The sequence below is a fragment of the Arctopsyche grandis genome, chromosome 9 (assembly GCF_051622035.1).
Source record: "Arctopsyche grandis isolate Sample6627 chromosome 9, ASM5162203v2, whole genome shotgun sequence".
Lineage (NCBI taxonomy): Eukaryota > Metazoa > Arthropoda > Insecta > Trichoptera > Hydropsychidae > Arctopsyche > Arctopsyche grandis.
Window position 1 is genome coordinate 10,776,268 of NC_135363.1, and position 17,718 is coordinate 10,793,985.

Below are 17,718 nucleotides of genomic sequence, written 5' to 3' on the forward strand. Positions count from 1 at the left end.
AACATACTATAGAGAATCTTTAATTAATATTATGTATTAGATGTATTAATTGCAAAGTTGAGAACAAGAAAATTCAATGAAAATGCAGTAAGACTGTATTGATGCAAAATTCAAGATATGTACATATTTGGTTTCATTGAACTTCTGAATTTGTTTTTTTGAGTGATCGATTTTTTCGCACGACAGTCTAACATGCATATTTACAATGCGCATTTTATATTTGAATCGGCCTTCATTTATTTTTAGAATTTGGTGAGCTACGTAATATGATTGGGGGGGGGGGGGGGGGGGGGCATTGAGATTTTTAAAGCATTGTAGTGGGGTGTGGCACAAAAAATTGTGCCACACAGTGCATGTATTTGTTTCGGCATATAAACTTTCATCAATTGTTTAATATATATGAACATCAAACATTTGACACTTGTTTAATACACACATACATCAAAAAAGAAAACGTGGAAAGTCTGGCCGATTTTTGAATTTATACATACATATATGTAAATAGTTGTTTCAACATATTTGCTTCTATTTCAATACTGAGTTGTTTTTTATGCGGTTTTTCAGTGTCACGTAGAAAAAATATTTTTGCGGTTATTTATCAAGCGAATACATATCTCAGTAATTACTAAATTTAAATTTTGTTTAATACCGAATAATGTTTTCCTTTGGAGTGCAAAAGATGCATGGTGAATTCGACTTGTTTGTCAAATTCAAATTTTATTTAATCTTATTTTCAATTTTAAAGTGACCTGTAATTTGTGAGAAGACGTCTATTTTCATAGCTGATAGGTAAATATTTTTATGCGGTATTTCAATTTATATTATAATAACATGTTTTTACTTTATGTATGTACGTAGTAACGGGTCTACGTGACGAGCCAGAATGTTAAATTACCGAAAACGCAAATATCGGAAGGCAAAGATCGAAAATCGAAAGATCGTAAGTCGAAAGATAAAAAAAGGGTGCATGATAAACGGTACATACTCACGTACATACATACTCACTTAATTTGCGCGAGCAGGGTACAACAGGAACAATAGGAACAGGCTTTTCCTCCCGTATTCTGCGCGCGCACATTAATACGGGAGGAAAAGCCTGTTCCTCTTGTTCCTGTTGTATCCTGCTCGCGCAAATTAAGTGAGTATGTACCGTTTACCATGCACCCCTTTTTTTATCTTTCGACTTAAGATCTTTCGATTTTCGATCTTTGCCTTCCGATATTTGCGTTTTCTGTAATTTAACATTCCGGCTCGTCACGGAGACCGGTATATAATGTGGTAAATAATCTGTCGCTAACCCTTTAACTGTGTGTTCGTATTTGAAAAATAAAAATCTGTTTTTACTGCATATTTTGTGAACGAATATTACATTCAATCATTTAAAATTTCATTCGTACAAAATTCCAATACCAATCCAGATTTAATATTTTGATTTGTAGCAAAGATACCTTTACTTTTCACTGTATATTGTTATTTGTTTGAAAATTACATATGTACGTTAACTACGCAAAATCACATAAGATCGGAATGGTTATCAAATCTAGATCGACCGTTTCCTGTAAGAGTTTGCAAATTTATCTAAATTAATTGTTGTTATGGTTTAAATATAATCGACACCCCCTCCATTTCGCAAGTCCGAATTCATTGATTGTTTTTAATTAATATAGAATGTATACCTACATTGTCTAATGTATTTGAATATACAAAAGTTTATCATAGTGTCGATTTAGAGTGACCTGTCATGGCACTATGGCATATGTATATTAAAAATAAAAAAATAAAAGTGTATTAAAATGTTTGGTTTCGGTAAATATCGAATATGTGTACGTTTCAATCCAGCAGTAAATACATTGAGATATCCTAATCTATAGTGATACAACCGCTGAATTATAGTGCCTCACATCATTCGCTGCATGGCTGTCTAATTGGTAAGTCTGGTTATACATATTGTGCTTAGCACTTACATATATTTCTATTGTATTTATGATGAATATGTATAATTTAAAATTTTGTTTTCGGGAGAATACCAACAGAAAATCAGAAACAAGATGTTCGTAGTGAAGGCAAAGTCCGATTTTGCTGCAAATCGCACGGAATATTTGTATGATGCCATGAAACGAGTGAAGCACTGCGATGTCATTTTTTTTGTTCGAAACTGGAGGTATATTTATTTGAATTTATGGAGCTAGCCAACCTACTCGAAGTGAAAATTCCACCGCGATACGAACCACTTGATCTATCTAATTGTCTGGAAGTTTTTAAACTAACTGAAATGAAGAAAAAGGCAATGGTTTTGACTTTGGGAAATTAAGGTAAGTGTTGATTATATAAAAAAGTATAGTCACATTATTATTTTATCAATTCCAATTCTATTCCAGCTGCACAAAACACAAGATTTTCTCAATCTACCAGTATCCACTGTGATCGAAATCTTGAAATCGGACGATTTGAACGTGCCTTCCGAAGAAGACGTATTCAATTCTGTAAAATTGTGGGTAAATTGTGATGAAGCAAGTCGTAAAAATGAATTAGCACAGCTGATGAGTTCCGTGAGGTTAACCATACTTTCGATAGAGGTATCTTAGATTTCTCGAATATTGAAGTTAACTGTGTTAAATTTTTAGTTTCTTGTCAAAGAAGTATTACATTTCTGTGATTCGCGTTTAGAGTGTGTGACCTCTCTAATCGAATCTTTTATCCGAAGAGAAACCCCTCGTAGAAAAAAAGAAAAAAATAGCACTGGTTGGAGGGTATACTCCAAATGTATGTATTATATCACAAGTATGATATTTTGATTGGATTTTATAAATTAATTATTGTACTGCATAACGTGTTATTTACAAATGCAGATGGCAAAAACTATCGATATATATGACGGAGAAAATTGGACTCTATCTAAAGAAATTGGAATTAATAAAATTAGATTTGCATCTGTCATTGTAGGAGATCGGATCGTTATGATCAGTGGGATTGATATTTCTACATGGGACATGCTGACTTCAGTAACGTTTTCAGTTGTTGTGAAGTACGTGCTTAGATAAATCGGAATACAATAAGTTTATTTGTAGGTTGGTTGATTGATTGATTGGAATACATTGATTTGAAAAACGGTCAGAAGCATTCATTGAAGCCGTTATATGAAGCTCGTTCTGATTTCCCAGAAGTGACACTTCGTCGCGATTCGTCCACTGATGTCTACGTCATTGTTGGTGATGGACCTACAATATCAGTGGAAAGGTGATGAAACTGCAATCATTTAATTACATAGATCGATTTAAAGATAAGTTAACGCGTCTTGATTTCGATTAGGTGGAACAGCAAGACTGGGGATTGGGAGATCATCGCTCCATTGTTGACGGGTTTATGTTATCATTGTGCTAGTGCTATCGGGGACAACATTTACGTAACTGGTGGGCGTAAATTTGAAGAGAGAAAAATAATAAGTAGTAATATAGTACAAATGTATTCAGTGGAATCCAATTCTTGGACTTGTCGCGCTCAGATGATACAGGGAAGAAGTTCTCACTCGGTGAATATAAATTAATTATATTAGCAACTATTGCAAATGATATAAAACTTTTCATAATAAAATTAACTCAATTTTAATTTTAACATTTTTAGAGCGCCATATTCAAGGGGAAACTTTTAATCGCTGGTGGCTATAACTATCAAATTGATACTAATTTAAACAGTGTCGAGCATTACGATTCGATTGCAAATTTGTGGACAGAATTCACCCAACTACCGAAACCTGCTTCCGGAATCAGTCTCTGCTGTTACCAAAATCAAATACTCAGCATTGGTGAGTTTATTTTAGATTATTTATAGCTAAATTTGAGTTGATAAATCTTAAATGTATATTTTGATTTTCAGTGTACACATTTACATTTTGTGTATATTTTTGTACATGTACATTTTGTGTACATACAAGAGAGTGGTCAAAGTCAAAAATATTTATTCTATATCTTTATATCACAATTATAATTATACTTTGGGGTTTGTGCATATTTAAAAATATGGGTTACAATTAGAAGACATCCGTGGCTTTTGCATTTACTCTCCATGAAAATAATCTCAAAAAACCTGTTATATCTTTGTTTAAAGATAATGTTATTAGCGTTATTAGATACATACATACATATATAATTTTATGAAGATATAAAACAAATAAAATCATGTAAGTACAAATTCGTTTGACTTATTTTCGTAAAAATATACCAAAATTGTATAGGCAACCTAATTTTTGTTTAGTTTGTAATAATAGTTTTGATAATTTTGAATTACTCTTACTCTAATCTTTTTGAGTTACTCTTAACTTGAAATGGAGAAAATTCCATGGGAAATCACTATAAATTGAATGGATATTCTAAAAAGTAATAGATTAAAGGGTTAGAATAGTTTGTTTAATACTGTCGAATGCCACGACGAGTGATACGAGCTCTACTATCGGTAGATCACGTCCACACGTCGATAATTCATTCTAAACTGTAATGTTCCATTACGTGAACAAACTATGAGAGTGTTACATAAATCCATTTAACTATACTGGGATCTCCCCGGTGCGGTGATAAATCATTAGTTAGTTACCCAACGAAGTGAAGCTGAAGTTTGACAATCGACGTACATTAATGGAAATGCACGTAAAAGGGCATTGGGCAATGTGAATTCACCATGTGGAACCGCGGGAGATTTTCCATGTTTTACGAGTGATTTGCGAGTCAGACTAACTTGATTTATTGCACGTTCGAAAGCGATGCATAGTTAACGTAAATGGGTACGTGAGCCTATTGTTCACATCATGCACTGCATTATCATGTCATTGGATCAAAGATTTCACTGATTTTTCTAATGATTCATCAATTATTAAAACTAAAAGATATTGGTTTTAATGATTTTTTTTTCAATTTTTTCAACCATTGCTTCAAAGTAATTATATATGTATGTAAGTAATGAATACATCGGTAATTAATAAAGAAGCCGGGACAACTTTGAACTACAAAGCGAAATACCTCCTTGCAAGAAGTTCGTGCGTGGGTTTGAATTATACTTGCGCGTTGATGTTACTTCAAAGAACATTAATTAACTTCATAGTAAAAACTCTAAAATGATATACATAATACATGTACTATATATTTTTAGTAAAAAACAATAATAATATAGGTATATTTTTATGTAAAAAACAATCATGATTGTGTTCGTATATACATATGAAATGATTAGTGATGATTAACTGATTAACTGGTGAAATTTCACATTCATCAATATTTCATAGATCAAAAGTTTTCATAAAATTAGTTTTACAAAATTAAAAACTAACTATGTGCTCAGTATTTAATCAATGAATTTCCCGTAATATTTCAATTCGGAATGTTGACTACATGTTTTGATAATGTGTTTGCCAAATTGAATACATACATTTTATTAACCATAAATTTTTTGTTTGATTTTTTTTACGCTTCAAGAATTAGAAAAAAAATTAACCTCAAACTCTACTATTAATTGTTTTCAGAAAAAACTTACATATATTATACTATTCCCAGTTTAGAGCCATATTGTATGAATAATTTTGCAATATTTTATGCACATTCCCTAATACGTGAGAATACTTCGACTGAGAATAATCTACTGAGAATTTAACAGTTTCAAAGAGTAAGGTTATCGTCCTCGAGCTAACAATACGAAATCGAATGAAAAGACGATCACATCACGCGCGTGGGAGCGACGACACTGTTGACCAGAGAGGAAAGATCGCCACAATGTACATAATTGATTTTTCGCTATGTGACGTGAGCTCCTCACATTTTACGAGCCATAAAATGCAGACATATAATATTTGAGATGGAAGCTTGGAAGAAGAAGAGTTAAATTACGAGGAGACTTCAAACACGATAAATACTGTTCATTGAAGTAAGGTATAAAACTTTGTAAGACGTAAATATAAACAGCGTCGCAGATTGAATGTATGCAAAATATTGAGTATAAAATGTACTACATATAACTACGTATGTTTGTTTTCAATATGCAAGTTTCGGTAAATAAGTTTTTTGGGTTCAATCGTAAAAGTCGAAGAGTCGTAAAAATATTTATACACTTTTAATGTTGGACACTTAAATATTTTATAATAAAAACACGTATTTTGCATTCTCGGCTCGGCGACAGATTTTCATAAGGAAAAAAAACACGATTCGACTTTTCATAAACATGGGTCGGCAAACTTTTTGAATAAAATTTAACTTTTAAATACATATGTACAAGAAACGTAACCGATTCAGCAATCTTAGAATTAATAGACTATGTATGTATGTCTAAGCTTATTGAAAAAATACAAATTCAATATTTATTTTAATCACAAACATAAATATCAATAGCTATTAATCGGGAAATCATTATGAAGTATCAATTATAAAAACATTTAAAATTTTAGCTTTTGATTAAAAAGGATTCCAATCAAAATTGAAACCGAGTTATTATAGTCATTATTTTATAAATTGACATAAAATAAGTGAATCGAAAAAATCATATTCATTGTCAATTTAGTTTTACTTTTATATACCTATACAAATGAAATGAATATAAAATAGTGAAGAGCACGTTTTCTTTTTTGGACATTAATATGTGCACATGTTTAATATTATAATCGCATAAAGGATATAAGAAACACTTGCAATTTAGAACTTATTGTAAGTAGAGGAACGTACACAGTTAAAAGCATTAAAGTAAATTTTATCAAAAATAAAATTCAAAGAAAAACTACGAAATGGTAAATTCCTCGGATGAAAATAATCAACCCATTAAAGGCAAAGCGAGAAAAATCAAATGTGAAAAATGTATTTGTTGGCTTTTGTGAATGGTGTCACGTTTTCGCGCTCTTCAAAGCGTACTCAAACGTGTTGAGTAATATAAAGGAACGTCTCTCAGACGATTCTCAAAAGATTCGTTTATCCGGAGCGTTGCGTTCGTATGAAATGGAATAAATGAAAGAAAAAAAATAGTCACGTATCGGAATCCGGGTCATGCACAATGCGCGAACGAAGTATGCCAAGTCAAAGGGAGATGGACATGTATTCGTTTTGATAAATAACCGCGGGTTCAAATCGCACAAGAATGGAAATTCGTTTTTATATGTTAATCGCGAAACAGAGACGAACGGACGGACGAATAACGAATTCGTAACTGTAAAAAGTCGGTGGGATGGGCCGAGGCAAGACGGGTAGCCGCGCGTTAATTATGTAAAATAAATTTTGAATCAATTATTGAAAACGCTTTATTGCGGCGTTGCGCAATTCTACGCTTCCCAAACTGCGGTGTAATAAAATCATAAATTTTCCAGAAGAAATTGTAAAAGCAGAGGTCACAATCGCAGCCCATTAGAAGTTCATCGTAAGCATTCGCTTCAAACTCAATATAATACAATCAATATAATAAATAACAATTTTTACAAATATTGGTCACTAATACAGTTTCAACGTATATGTATACATTTAAAACCTGTCCAATGGAATTCGTAAAAAAAAATGTGAAATAAAAACAATTTTGCTTCGAAGCATTAATCTAGTCTAAAAGGATGATTATGGCTTCACAGTTTAAAAATATATGTTAAATGATAGCCACATTGAATTATCAACCACAGACATGAAAATCAAAATAAAAGTTCAATAAAACAGGTTAATAAATTTGATAATATATACCTATACATATATGTATATGTATATTATAAATTAACAAAAAATGCAGCATTTAATGCTTCTTACGATATCCTATGATTTATTTCAATATACATATACATAGGTTGTACGTTTGTAATATGTTTTCTCACACACACCTAATCCACAGTTTGCGTCACTTTTACTACGCTAATTTCATCCTAACTCATTTTATCTAAATCTTATTTCAAAACTGTAAATGCCCACCTTTAAGTGAGAACATCGAAAGTAATGTGACTTTTATGGGCTTCGCCGACTTTTTATTGTTGGATACGTTCGTAACACGTTGTTTTATCGGGCGATTTTGTATCTAATTTACTGCTAATAATAATCTACGAGTGAAAGGAGTGTCCAGATGCGATTTTGATTTATTGCGACGTTTTGCGTAAGCAATAGTGAATACTTCACTATTGTCCGATGAATTATTTATAGTGCGTACGCGAGTCTGTCCGCTCGTTCAAATCTCTCGGAGAAATCCTCGCTTTTATTTATACGATGTGACCAACACGAGATTTTATCTCCATTCATCGATGTTTATTATGGTTGTATTGATCCCATAAAGATTTCATTAGAACCTTATATTGCGAATGAATGGTTTTAAAAGTATTATAGTAGGTACCATGTATACAGAGATGTAAAAATGTCGAGAATAATCGTCAGGAAAACATTCTACGTGTAAGCTGAGAATATCAGAAAATCTTAATAACTTTTCGTTGCAATTGAATTTCAATTTCTGCGAAGGATTTAAATGCCTTCGGCCAATGATTTTCATATGGTAAGATAGATGAATAAACAGCCCGTGCATTCGGATCACGCCTCTCTGAGGAAAAATCGAATTTTTAAGATAAAAACATATTTTCATTGGGATTTTTTCTAATTTTACGCATATAAATCATACTCGTATGAAAATTTGATAATTGATTAATTCCAAAACTTATCAATTGATTACATACCTAGAAAATTTTTGACTAGTAAAAAGTCGGATAAGATAAATTGTTGGCTCATTTAATTATAGAAGGATTAAAGATATATTCGCCATATATTTTGAACGACTGGTAGGTAGGTACTTATTGGGAGTTTTCAGTGTTGCATAATCGTAAAAAAACATTCCAATCGATGCAAAGTTTTGGTGTTTAATCTCACCGAATCATTTTTGTGAGGATTCATAAAAAAGCTCTTCTCGATATTAGTTTGGCTTGCGTGGGAGTCGGTTATTTAATCTCAGTCGTAAATATATATGCACATTGAATATATGTATGTTACGAAATGGCGCACGATAATCGCACGCTGAAAGGGTTATCGTAAATAATAGAAAATAAACCTTTTGAGTGCGTTACGATTCCGATTCGAAAGTTGCGCGACCGCTGGACGGATCAACTTTCCCGGAAGCCTCATTAGCGTCCATAAATCAGCCAGATAAGAATAAACTTTTTGAGGCAACCGTTTTAAACCAAGATCATTGTGCAACATTTGAAAGAGGGACAATGCTGCGAAAAAGTCGTAGGCGTAAATTCGGGATGAAGTGAATAAAGCCTTATTGTCGTCATTAGTATTGGATTGTTTGAATTTCAAAAAGAAAGGGATGTAAATAAACAAAACAACAAATACTCCACTTATATTTTTAATCAAAATCCAAACTTGTTTCATCATACTGGCGAGGTTTCGTTCTTCGAATAATAAGTATGTAAACCTATCATTTGGGGTTTGGTGAACCTTCGAGAGGTCCAAGCTCTGGGTTACGTTTGATAAACGACCTATTATTTGTTTAGATTTTGTTCAAGGCTTGTATGGTAGAATCGAGGTACTATGTAATGACGATGCGTGTGCCCAAAAATAATACGTACTTTATATATTTTTTTGAATTTATTAACAAATACCTTAAAATTAAAGACACGCATAGCGATACACGACGTGCGTTTTTTCTTGGATAGTTTTGCACATGCAAAAAACGCTAGTAGACCAAATCTGTACCGTCGTATCCCTTCACAAACCTCACCTTCTAGAGTGTTTTCAGTGATATATTATCCTTGTATTCACTAAGGCTTAAAAGCGATCAATAACGGTGATTCCCATATTTGAAGAAATGTAGGAGAAATTTGTAGAAATAATAAGATCGTATGAATAAATAATGACATGACATGCCTATCATAAATGGAATCCCCTAAGCGTCCCGTGCCGAGCTTTTGAGTGTGTTCTTACCGACATGGAGACTTATTAGTACATATCGTATTGGGAGGACAAAACGTATTGTTTGGTGCATAAAAATATTGCCAGATGAATTACATAACTAACAATAAACACAAATAACGATCTCACACATTTGCAGAAAATAAGTTAGGATCTTTGTAACATTTGCATTTATATTTCTTACACTACACTTCATTCATGCCCCTGTTCATTCCTTATACGGCAATTGTTGGAACATAATACGTATAATTTAAATATGAAACTGTGTGCTAATAAGTCCAGCACAGCCTACCTATTACACAATTGTACGATTTGAATGCGTAACATCGCCGAAGCACTCGTGCCAAATGCCACGCTGCGAGTGCTGAATAACAAAGCTTTTATAGCACAATAATTTAAATGCCATATATTATAAACACACGTTATAGAAATATTATGAAAATGTATGACTTTTTGGTCGACAGTGTACACCGGCGTGGTATAACTCAATAACCGCACTAATCTAGCGTTGGTTTTTTTATCTGTATAATATCATTTTTTATTTGTTTCAACACAGAGCCGAGGTCTCTAACCTCCGATCAGCTGTGTGGCTGTAGTAGCCACACACTCTCGTCGACTTCTTTTTGCTCTTGTTCAATTCCAACTTCTTTTTTGTTTTGGGTCACTTTTACGGCTTCTCGTCGGGGTCGCGTTGCACAGTCAGATAAGCGAGCGTCCGGCCCTCACGGTCGCATTTTTGCGTTTTATTGTTTTCGTATGCAAATCTATCGCCGAAAAAAATAAGACATCGACGAGTATGCTTTTGAACATATTTTGAAAGTTTCAGCGTGTTTTTTTTTCAGCAGCATCCGCGTTCGCGTTTTATCGAACACGATTCTTGCATTTCGCATTGAAAGCGCATAAGCGGAAGCCTCTTATTTATTGGCAGAAAGAAATGAGACCATTAAACTTTTATATTTGCTTAAATTACATATCTGAAGAGTTAATTTATATAGCCACTATGTATGTACATATATACATTGAGTGCTAAAATTTGAAATAAACAGTTAGCTCTTACTTAAATCTTTGAATACCGGGTCGGATGTTTTTGAAATCCGTATTTGCTATCTCCAAACTTTTTATTAAGCCAATTTCGTTATTAGACAACATAAAGTAACAAACAGTGAGATTTTAAAACACTGAAAAAAAAGAAAAGGCAGCTTTTGTTTAAAAGAAGAAAAACTAAGATAATCCTAATTTCTTATAAAATTATAATAAACATGCAAATATATGCTTTAAATTAATATTCATCTTTTATTTTCTGTTTGAACCCATCGAGTCAATTGAGATCACTAAAGTTAATCATACATGAAATCAAACGTTTTAGTTATATGTTAGAAGTATGAAAAAGGTGATTGATGTAATGGTTATGGACGGGTTACGTAGCTAGAATAACGGATTATACATAGATGGATGAAAGAAGTGCTCGAATGGTACCCGAGAAAATGTAAAGGGGTGCAAGAAAAGCCACAGGGCAGATGGGTGAATGAAATCGGAAAAATGTGTGGGATAAGATGAATGCGAGTTGGCCAAAACAGAGACGAATGGAAGCATGTTGGAGAGACCATCATTTAGCACTGGATGGGGAATGGCTGTGAATGATGATGATGACATAAAACGAAAAGATTTGTTAATTTTTAGGTTTAATCTGACTCAATCGTAAATAAAGCTTCACATGAATAATAATATCACATAATATGCAAACCATTTCTTTAATTACTTTTCATACAATCATAAGTCAAAGAAAAACGAGATGGGGATCTATTATTGAACATATTTTTGTTACACAGTAAAAAATATGAAGAAAATGTATAAAAAAGGAAATCTCCCCGCAATTAATTATAAATTTTTACACTTCGAAACATACGCACTCGATAAGCACAAACACGTTCTGATTCAGTACCAATCCACATTTAATACGTCCATTAATCTTATGAGTTTATTATAACATTTTTTTGTGTATTTATAATATCATTCCTAATAAGGACAAGATAATGACCCTAATCTAATAATTCCACTCCACATTACGAACGCAGCTATTCTCAACCTTTCGTCGCATATCCTAAATATGCACACATAGAAAACTAGTATTACGTGGGAGTTACGTCACATTCTTGTCCATTTTGTCTTTACAAAGCATGCCAAAGTCGCCCGAAAGCTTGAGCTGGGTCAAGCCAAGAGTACGGCGGAAATTGACCCACAGCTCGTTGAATATAAAAATCATGAGAAAAGAATGTCGACATGGCCTTTTGCGGCAACCATGTCGTTTGGTGTCTATTGCAGCTACTTTAAAATCCCAAACGAACGTACGTATCGAATAACTTTTCCGACTTTACATTCGCTTAAATTCATATTCATAAGGTATTATTGAGTGTGTCACACGACTCACCTTTCGTACACGTAAAATAAATAATAATACAAAAAAAATGTTGGAGAGTTCAACGCGCTTTAATATAATCGAATTAGCATAAGTCAGACGTGGCTGTTTCCTATATACGCGATTGTGACCTTTACAGTAGGTAGTGGCGTGTTTATCGACCGGTAGCATTCGTACCAGTTCTAAAACGTATCTTCACATGTGAATATATAATCTATATATAGCCAATTTATGTCTTATATGCAGCATGTACAAATAGTCAGTGCAGTCTGCAAAATGTCTTAGAAGAGAAGCGTAAATAAAAATCTATGATGGTACAAATATCATATACAATTTTATACTTACATATTCTTTCATTTTGTCTCTTAAATTATACACATGTATGTATACTACATATTTAAGTAACATGGCGCATACTCAACTTAAGTACCTACATATATAATACTAGAATGAAGGAATTGATTGTTATAAAATATTAGTACATATTTGTAGTACAATTTTCACATGGGAGTAAAATAAGTTAGATAAATTCATCAAATTCTATAAGAGTTTAAAGATCTGGATTTAATATAGTTATAATCTTATCCATATGTGGAGACTCGAAAATCATTTAATTTTATATGCTTTTCACATTCAATTAGCTTTAAAATGCAAGACTTCAGATAGACATCTTGTTGGCAACCGCAAGGTCAGGAATTTACTGATGGGAAATCGAAATTATATTACTATATTAAAATTCAGTATTTCGTAAGCACATTCATACATACATATCTATGTGTATTTACATACAATTGTCCAATATCCTTATCCTTATGCGACATTTATAAAAGAATTGGCGTCATCAATAGGAATCTACCTACATATCTTTAAAAGTATATATTACAAAATTTCATGCAATTCTGATGTATTAAGAACGTTCCGATTTTAGAAGGTTAGAAATCTTATGGAATGTGAGATTTATTCACATAACATATATGTACATACAGTCCCATGACAGCGAATTACTAACACCATGCGGATTTTGCAAATTCTATGTTTAGAGCTATATATTGAAGAGTAGGTTCGTAAAATTAAAACAAAGATGTGTTTATAATGATTATACATAGTTTATTTACAATATTAATACAACATGTATATATATTATTAATATTTTGTATGTCCACCCTTATTTCGGAGACACGATGCTATTCTTTTGGGCATACTCTCGATACAAGACGCAATGGTTGACTTTATCTCAGGATCTCCCTGCCACACAGAAATTATGTTTTGTTTTAGGATATTTTTATTGGTACATTGGAGCTTATTTAATTTCATTTTAAGGGTATGCCGGACATTTTCTTTAGGATTTAGATCGGGAGAATTACCGGGCCAGTGAAGGAGCGGTAAATTGTGGTTGGACATGATTTTTTTCACAATTTTGGCTTTATGGCAGGGTGCAAAAATATTGCATTAAGTGCAGGCGATCCCTTTTGTCAATTTTGTTTTGTATAGAGTGCAATAGGGTGTATCGCAATACCGTTATATATTGCGAAGCATTCATCATCCCTTCTACAAAATACAATGGCCCCCGACCTTCCGCTCTAATTGAGCCCCAAATCATGAGTGACAGCGGGTGTTTCACATTTTTTATGACACAGGACTCATTATACCGCTTGCCGACTCGCCTACGTACGTATTGGTGAGTCGGTGTCATCAATTGAATTGACGACTCGTCAGAGAAGTGAACCTTAAAAATGTTAAAAACATCGATTAATTCAATTCATTCAAAAAAAATTAGACAAATAATTTAATTTCAATTAAATTACCCCTTTCCAATCGTCGAGGGTGAAGTGGCGATGCTCATTAGCCAAATTGAGCCTGGCTTTCTTCATTTTTGGCGTCAAAAGCGTTTTTTTAAGTAGTTGTCTGCCATTCATCCCCGCGTCTGCGAAACGGCGTTGTATTGTCCGAGTCGATATTTCGGTTCCGCTCCCGTAAATTTGTCTGGATTTTTTTATTTGTGGCAAACCGATCCTTCTCAACAGTATTTATAATATATCGATCGACTCGAGGACCGTATTTTCGAGTGCCACAACAATTCTTACGCTTGGTGACCGTAGGATTTTCACCTCTTTTTAGTTGGGTGCTAATTTTATGCACACTGAAAACTCTAACCCCCTAATCTTTAGCAATATATCGTATAGAATACTTCCCAGTATTTAATAATGTGGAAATATTGGCGATTTTCTCCATAGATAAATCTTTATTTCTTCCCATCTAAAAAGGAAAGGGGTTTTTTTCACAAGCAATTTAAACAAATAATTAAGTCACATTTAAAAAATTTAAACACTTTAACTTACTTCAATGATATCGATAATATACAGGAAAGCAAAAATCTCTTCAAAACTAACTTTTCTCCCAGTGAAAGCACACGTCTACACCAAACGAATTTCAAAGCCAAACTGTGTATTTGCACTTGTTCGGTTTTTAAACTATTTGTATAAACACTACTCATCCTATCCTTCTCTAAATACATAGAATAGGATACAATGAATGGTCTACAAAAAAAACCAACCCAAAATGTTACTTAAGACGGCGCAGGTACACAAAATAGGGTAAATACGCGGGTGTTAGTAATTCGTTGTCATACGACTGTACATACATATGTAGTAATCTATTCAGTCTGGATGGGTGTTTCTAACATATTTTCTTCAAAACCCCACTCGTTTTCGATTCGCTACCCTTCGTACCCTATTGACCCACGTCTTCAAGTTCGTCAAGGGCCGGTGGTTGATTGGGTTTTGGGGGTCTCATTGTGGTCCGGTTAATTTGACGGACAAGCGTGCTACGCTAAAAGATGCCGACGTTCCTAATTTGTTGGTTATCTTCACATAATTGTGTTCTTTGGACAATGTTTCCATTATCGTTACCGCCTGGAAATCATCATACGATTCCATCTTTATAAAAAAAAAACGAATAATAATATCTCAAGTCTACATCACAAAACAATTACAATAACTTCCGTATTATATATCATATGAAATTAATGGTGGTGTGTCACTGAAGACATCCAATCAAGAGTTGGGTGTCATTGGAATCGATCTCGTTATAATATGGACATACGAAATTGATATTATAATTAAAAACTGGTAATGAACTGACCATAAATGATACGAGTACAAAAAAATCAAATTGCGTACAATAGAAAGGAAGTCCTGTACAAGCGTAAAATAATTCACGTAAAAAATATACATGTGTACATTCGATTTATCATATTCTATACTAAAAAAGTATTTTCTCCGATTTCCAATTTATACAAATCTTTGTTAAGAAAAACCCTAGTTTTTATGTTAAAAAGTGTGCAGCGTTTTAGAAAGAACTCAATTTATTTTTCTTATAGCTCAGCGGGACACAATCGATATGTCTGATCGGGGAAAAGAAACCACTCCGAAAAAGAAGAGGAAATAAATCGAAATGTACCAACGGAATAAGCATGATTTTTACTTATTTTTCTGAACAAAATATACGCATTTTAAAAATCGTGTTTTTTGAAATTTCGTTGAACAAAAGGTGCGACCGATGTGATTTTTGTACGTTTTAAATCGAATTCGATTACATCTGAAAGTATCGTTCGATTTAAGCGTGAATAATAAATTAATTAAAGTCAGATCGGATCCGTTCTCGTACGGAGGTACATTTTTTCGTGTGAATATTTCATGGCGAATTTCCGTACTTAAAATCACGATTTAAAAAAGGCGCTGCTGCATCCTTCGTACCCTCAAAGGGTTTTATATGTACCTACATACATATATAATATAATCTTACATAGATATATTTTATTTTCGTTTCGCCGCTTTCGCACGATATCTCTTTCGGATCTCGAATCCCGTGAAATTTCCCGGTATGATGATATTAAAAATCACGACAACGAGGATCTCTCTCGAGAAATCTCCGACCGAAGATCTCTTCGAGGAAAATCGTTACCGAAAGCTCGACCCCTGGCCTCGTGAGGTCAAATTTGACCACTTCGGTCATAAGCGTGCCTTATTCCTTTTTATTTTAATTTTAATCGACAACGGTTCCGAAACGTCGAAACACAACCAGTGCGCGCTTTTATCCCATTGTAATATTTCACGATAAATTTTTAAACCGTTGTTACATCGGCTGGGAACGTTTCGCATGCTTTAACATTTTAACGGACGTTTGTCCTCTGAAATATCTTATAATAAATACATATATACATACACATACGTATATAAAACAAATAGATACCTATAACAATAAATTAGATAAGTAAATGTGCTTCCTGACATTTAAAAAGAATATTTATATAAAAAAAACAAGTAAATTCGATTAGCGAAATAGTCGTACTTTAAGAACCACCACTATTGTGAGGTAATGCCAATTTTTTTTCTAAATGAAATTTTGCGTAGGTTGCACAATAGATAATAGAGATGATTGATTGTCAGTTTCAGTGGTTTTTTTGTATATTAACGATAACTGTAAGTACATTGTACTGTTCGAAAGGTTGGGCACTTAATTTTTTTTCTCAAAAATAGACAACCTAGTTGAATATTAATCTGATAAATACTCGAATGGATCCTAATATATTATATGTACATATTTCATTTATATCTTTCTAATACTTTTTCAGTGCCTTTATATACACAATACAAATTAGATATGAACATTTTAATCTAAAATACGTATACAATATTTACTATGTATTCTACTAAACGATATCTATGTGAATTGGGGTTACTTAATGAATAGTCATAGTAATAGTAGTTTTGTTAATCATGATTTTATTGCGTATATTAGATTTCTGGTTTATATACAATATGAAACGCTGTATGCTTGGCATGACGAGGAGAAATAGGAAACAGAATACGTGAGTGAGAAGTATGGTAAGGGTAGTGGATATAGTGGAGAGAGTGAAGAGATTTAAATGGCAATGACAGGTTACGTAGCTACAAGAATTGACGAAAGGTGGACAAAAGAAGGTGGATTTGTATCTAAGAGAATGTAAAAGGATGGAACGAAGGTCGCAAGGAAAATGGGTGGACGAAATTAGAAAAATATCTGAGGTGAGATGGATGAGAGTTGTGCAAAGCAGAGACGAATGGAGGAGTGTTGGAGAGTCCGTCATCTAGCAGTGGATGGTGGTAATATACAATATATTTCCTCAACTAATTAGAGTTTTCTCGTATGTCATCATCATAATCATCTATAGCCATTCATCATTAACTGCTGGATGAAGGCCTCTACAACACGCTTACACTTGTCTCTATTTTGCGCAACTCTCATCCATCTCACCCCGCACATTTTCCTAATTTCGTCCATCCATCTTCCCTGCGGTCTTCATTTTACCCTTTTGAATTCTCTCGGGTACCATTCAAGCACTTCTTTCGTCCACCTTTCGTCCATTTTTCT

The 17,718-nt window shown here is 33.2% G+C and overlaps 2 protein-coding genes across 2 annotated transcripts in view; one reads left to right on the top strand and one right to left on the bottom strand.

The window, feature by feature from the left end:
- Fbxl7 (F-box and leucine-rich repeat protein 7) overlaps positions 1-17,718 on the bottom strand; it is an 82,523-nt gene that overhangs the window by 55,638 nt on the left and 9,167 nt on the right. The window lies entirely within an intron of this gene.
- Positions 2,049-4,320, top strand: LOC143917270 (kelch repeat and BTB domain-containing protein 12-like). Its single transcript, XM_077438753.1, has 9 exons — positions 2,049-2,120; positions 2,162-2,290; positions 2,379-2,576; positions 2,625-2,750; positions 2,850-3,002; positions 3,116-3,237; positions 3,310-3,529; positions 3,622-3,802; positions 4,265-4,320. Exons 1-9 carry the CDS (start codon positions 2,049-2,051, stop codon positions 4,318-4,320), a joined length of 1,257 nt encoding a protein of 418 aa, XP_077294879.1.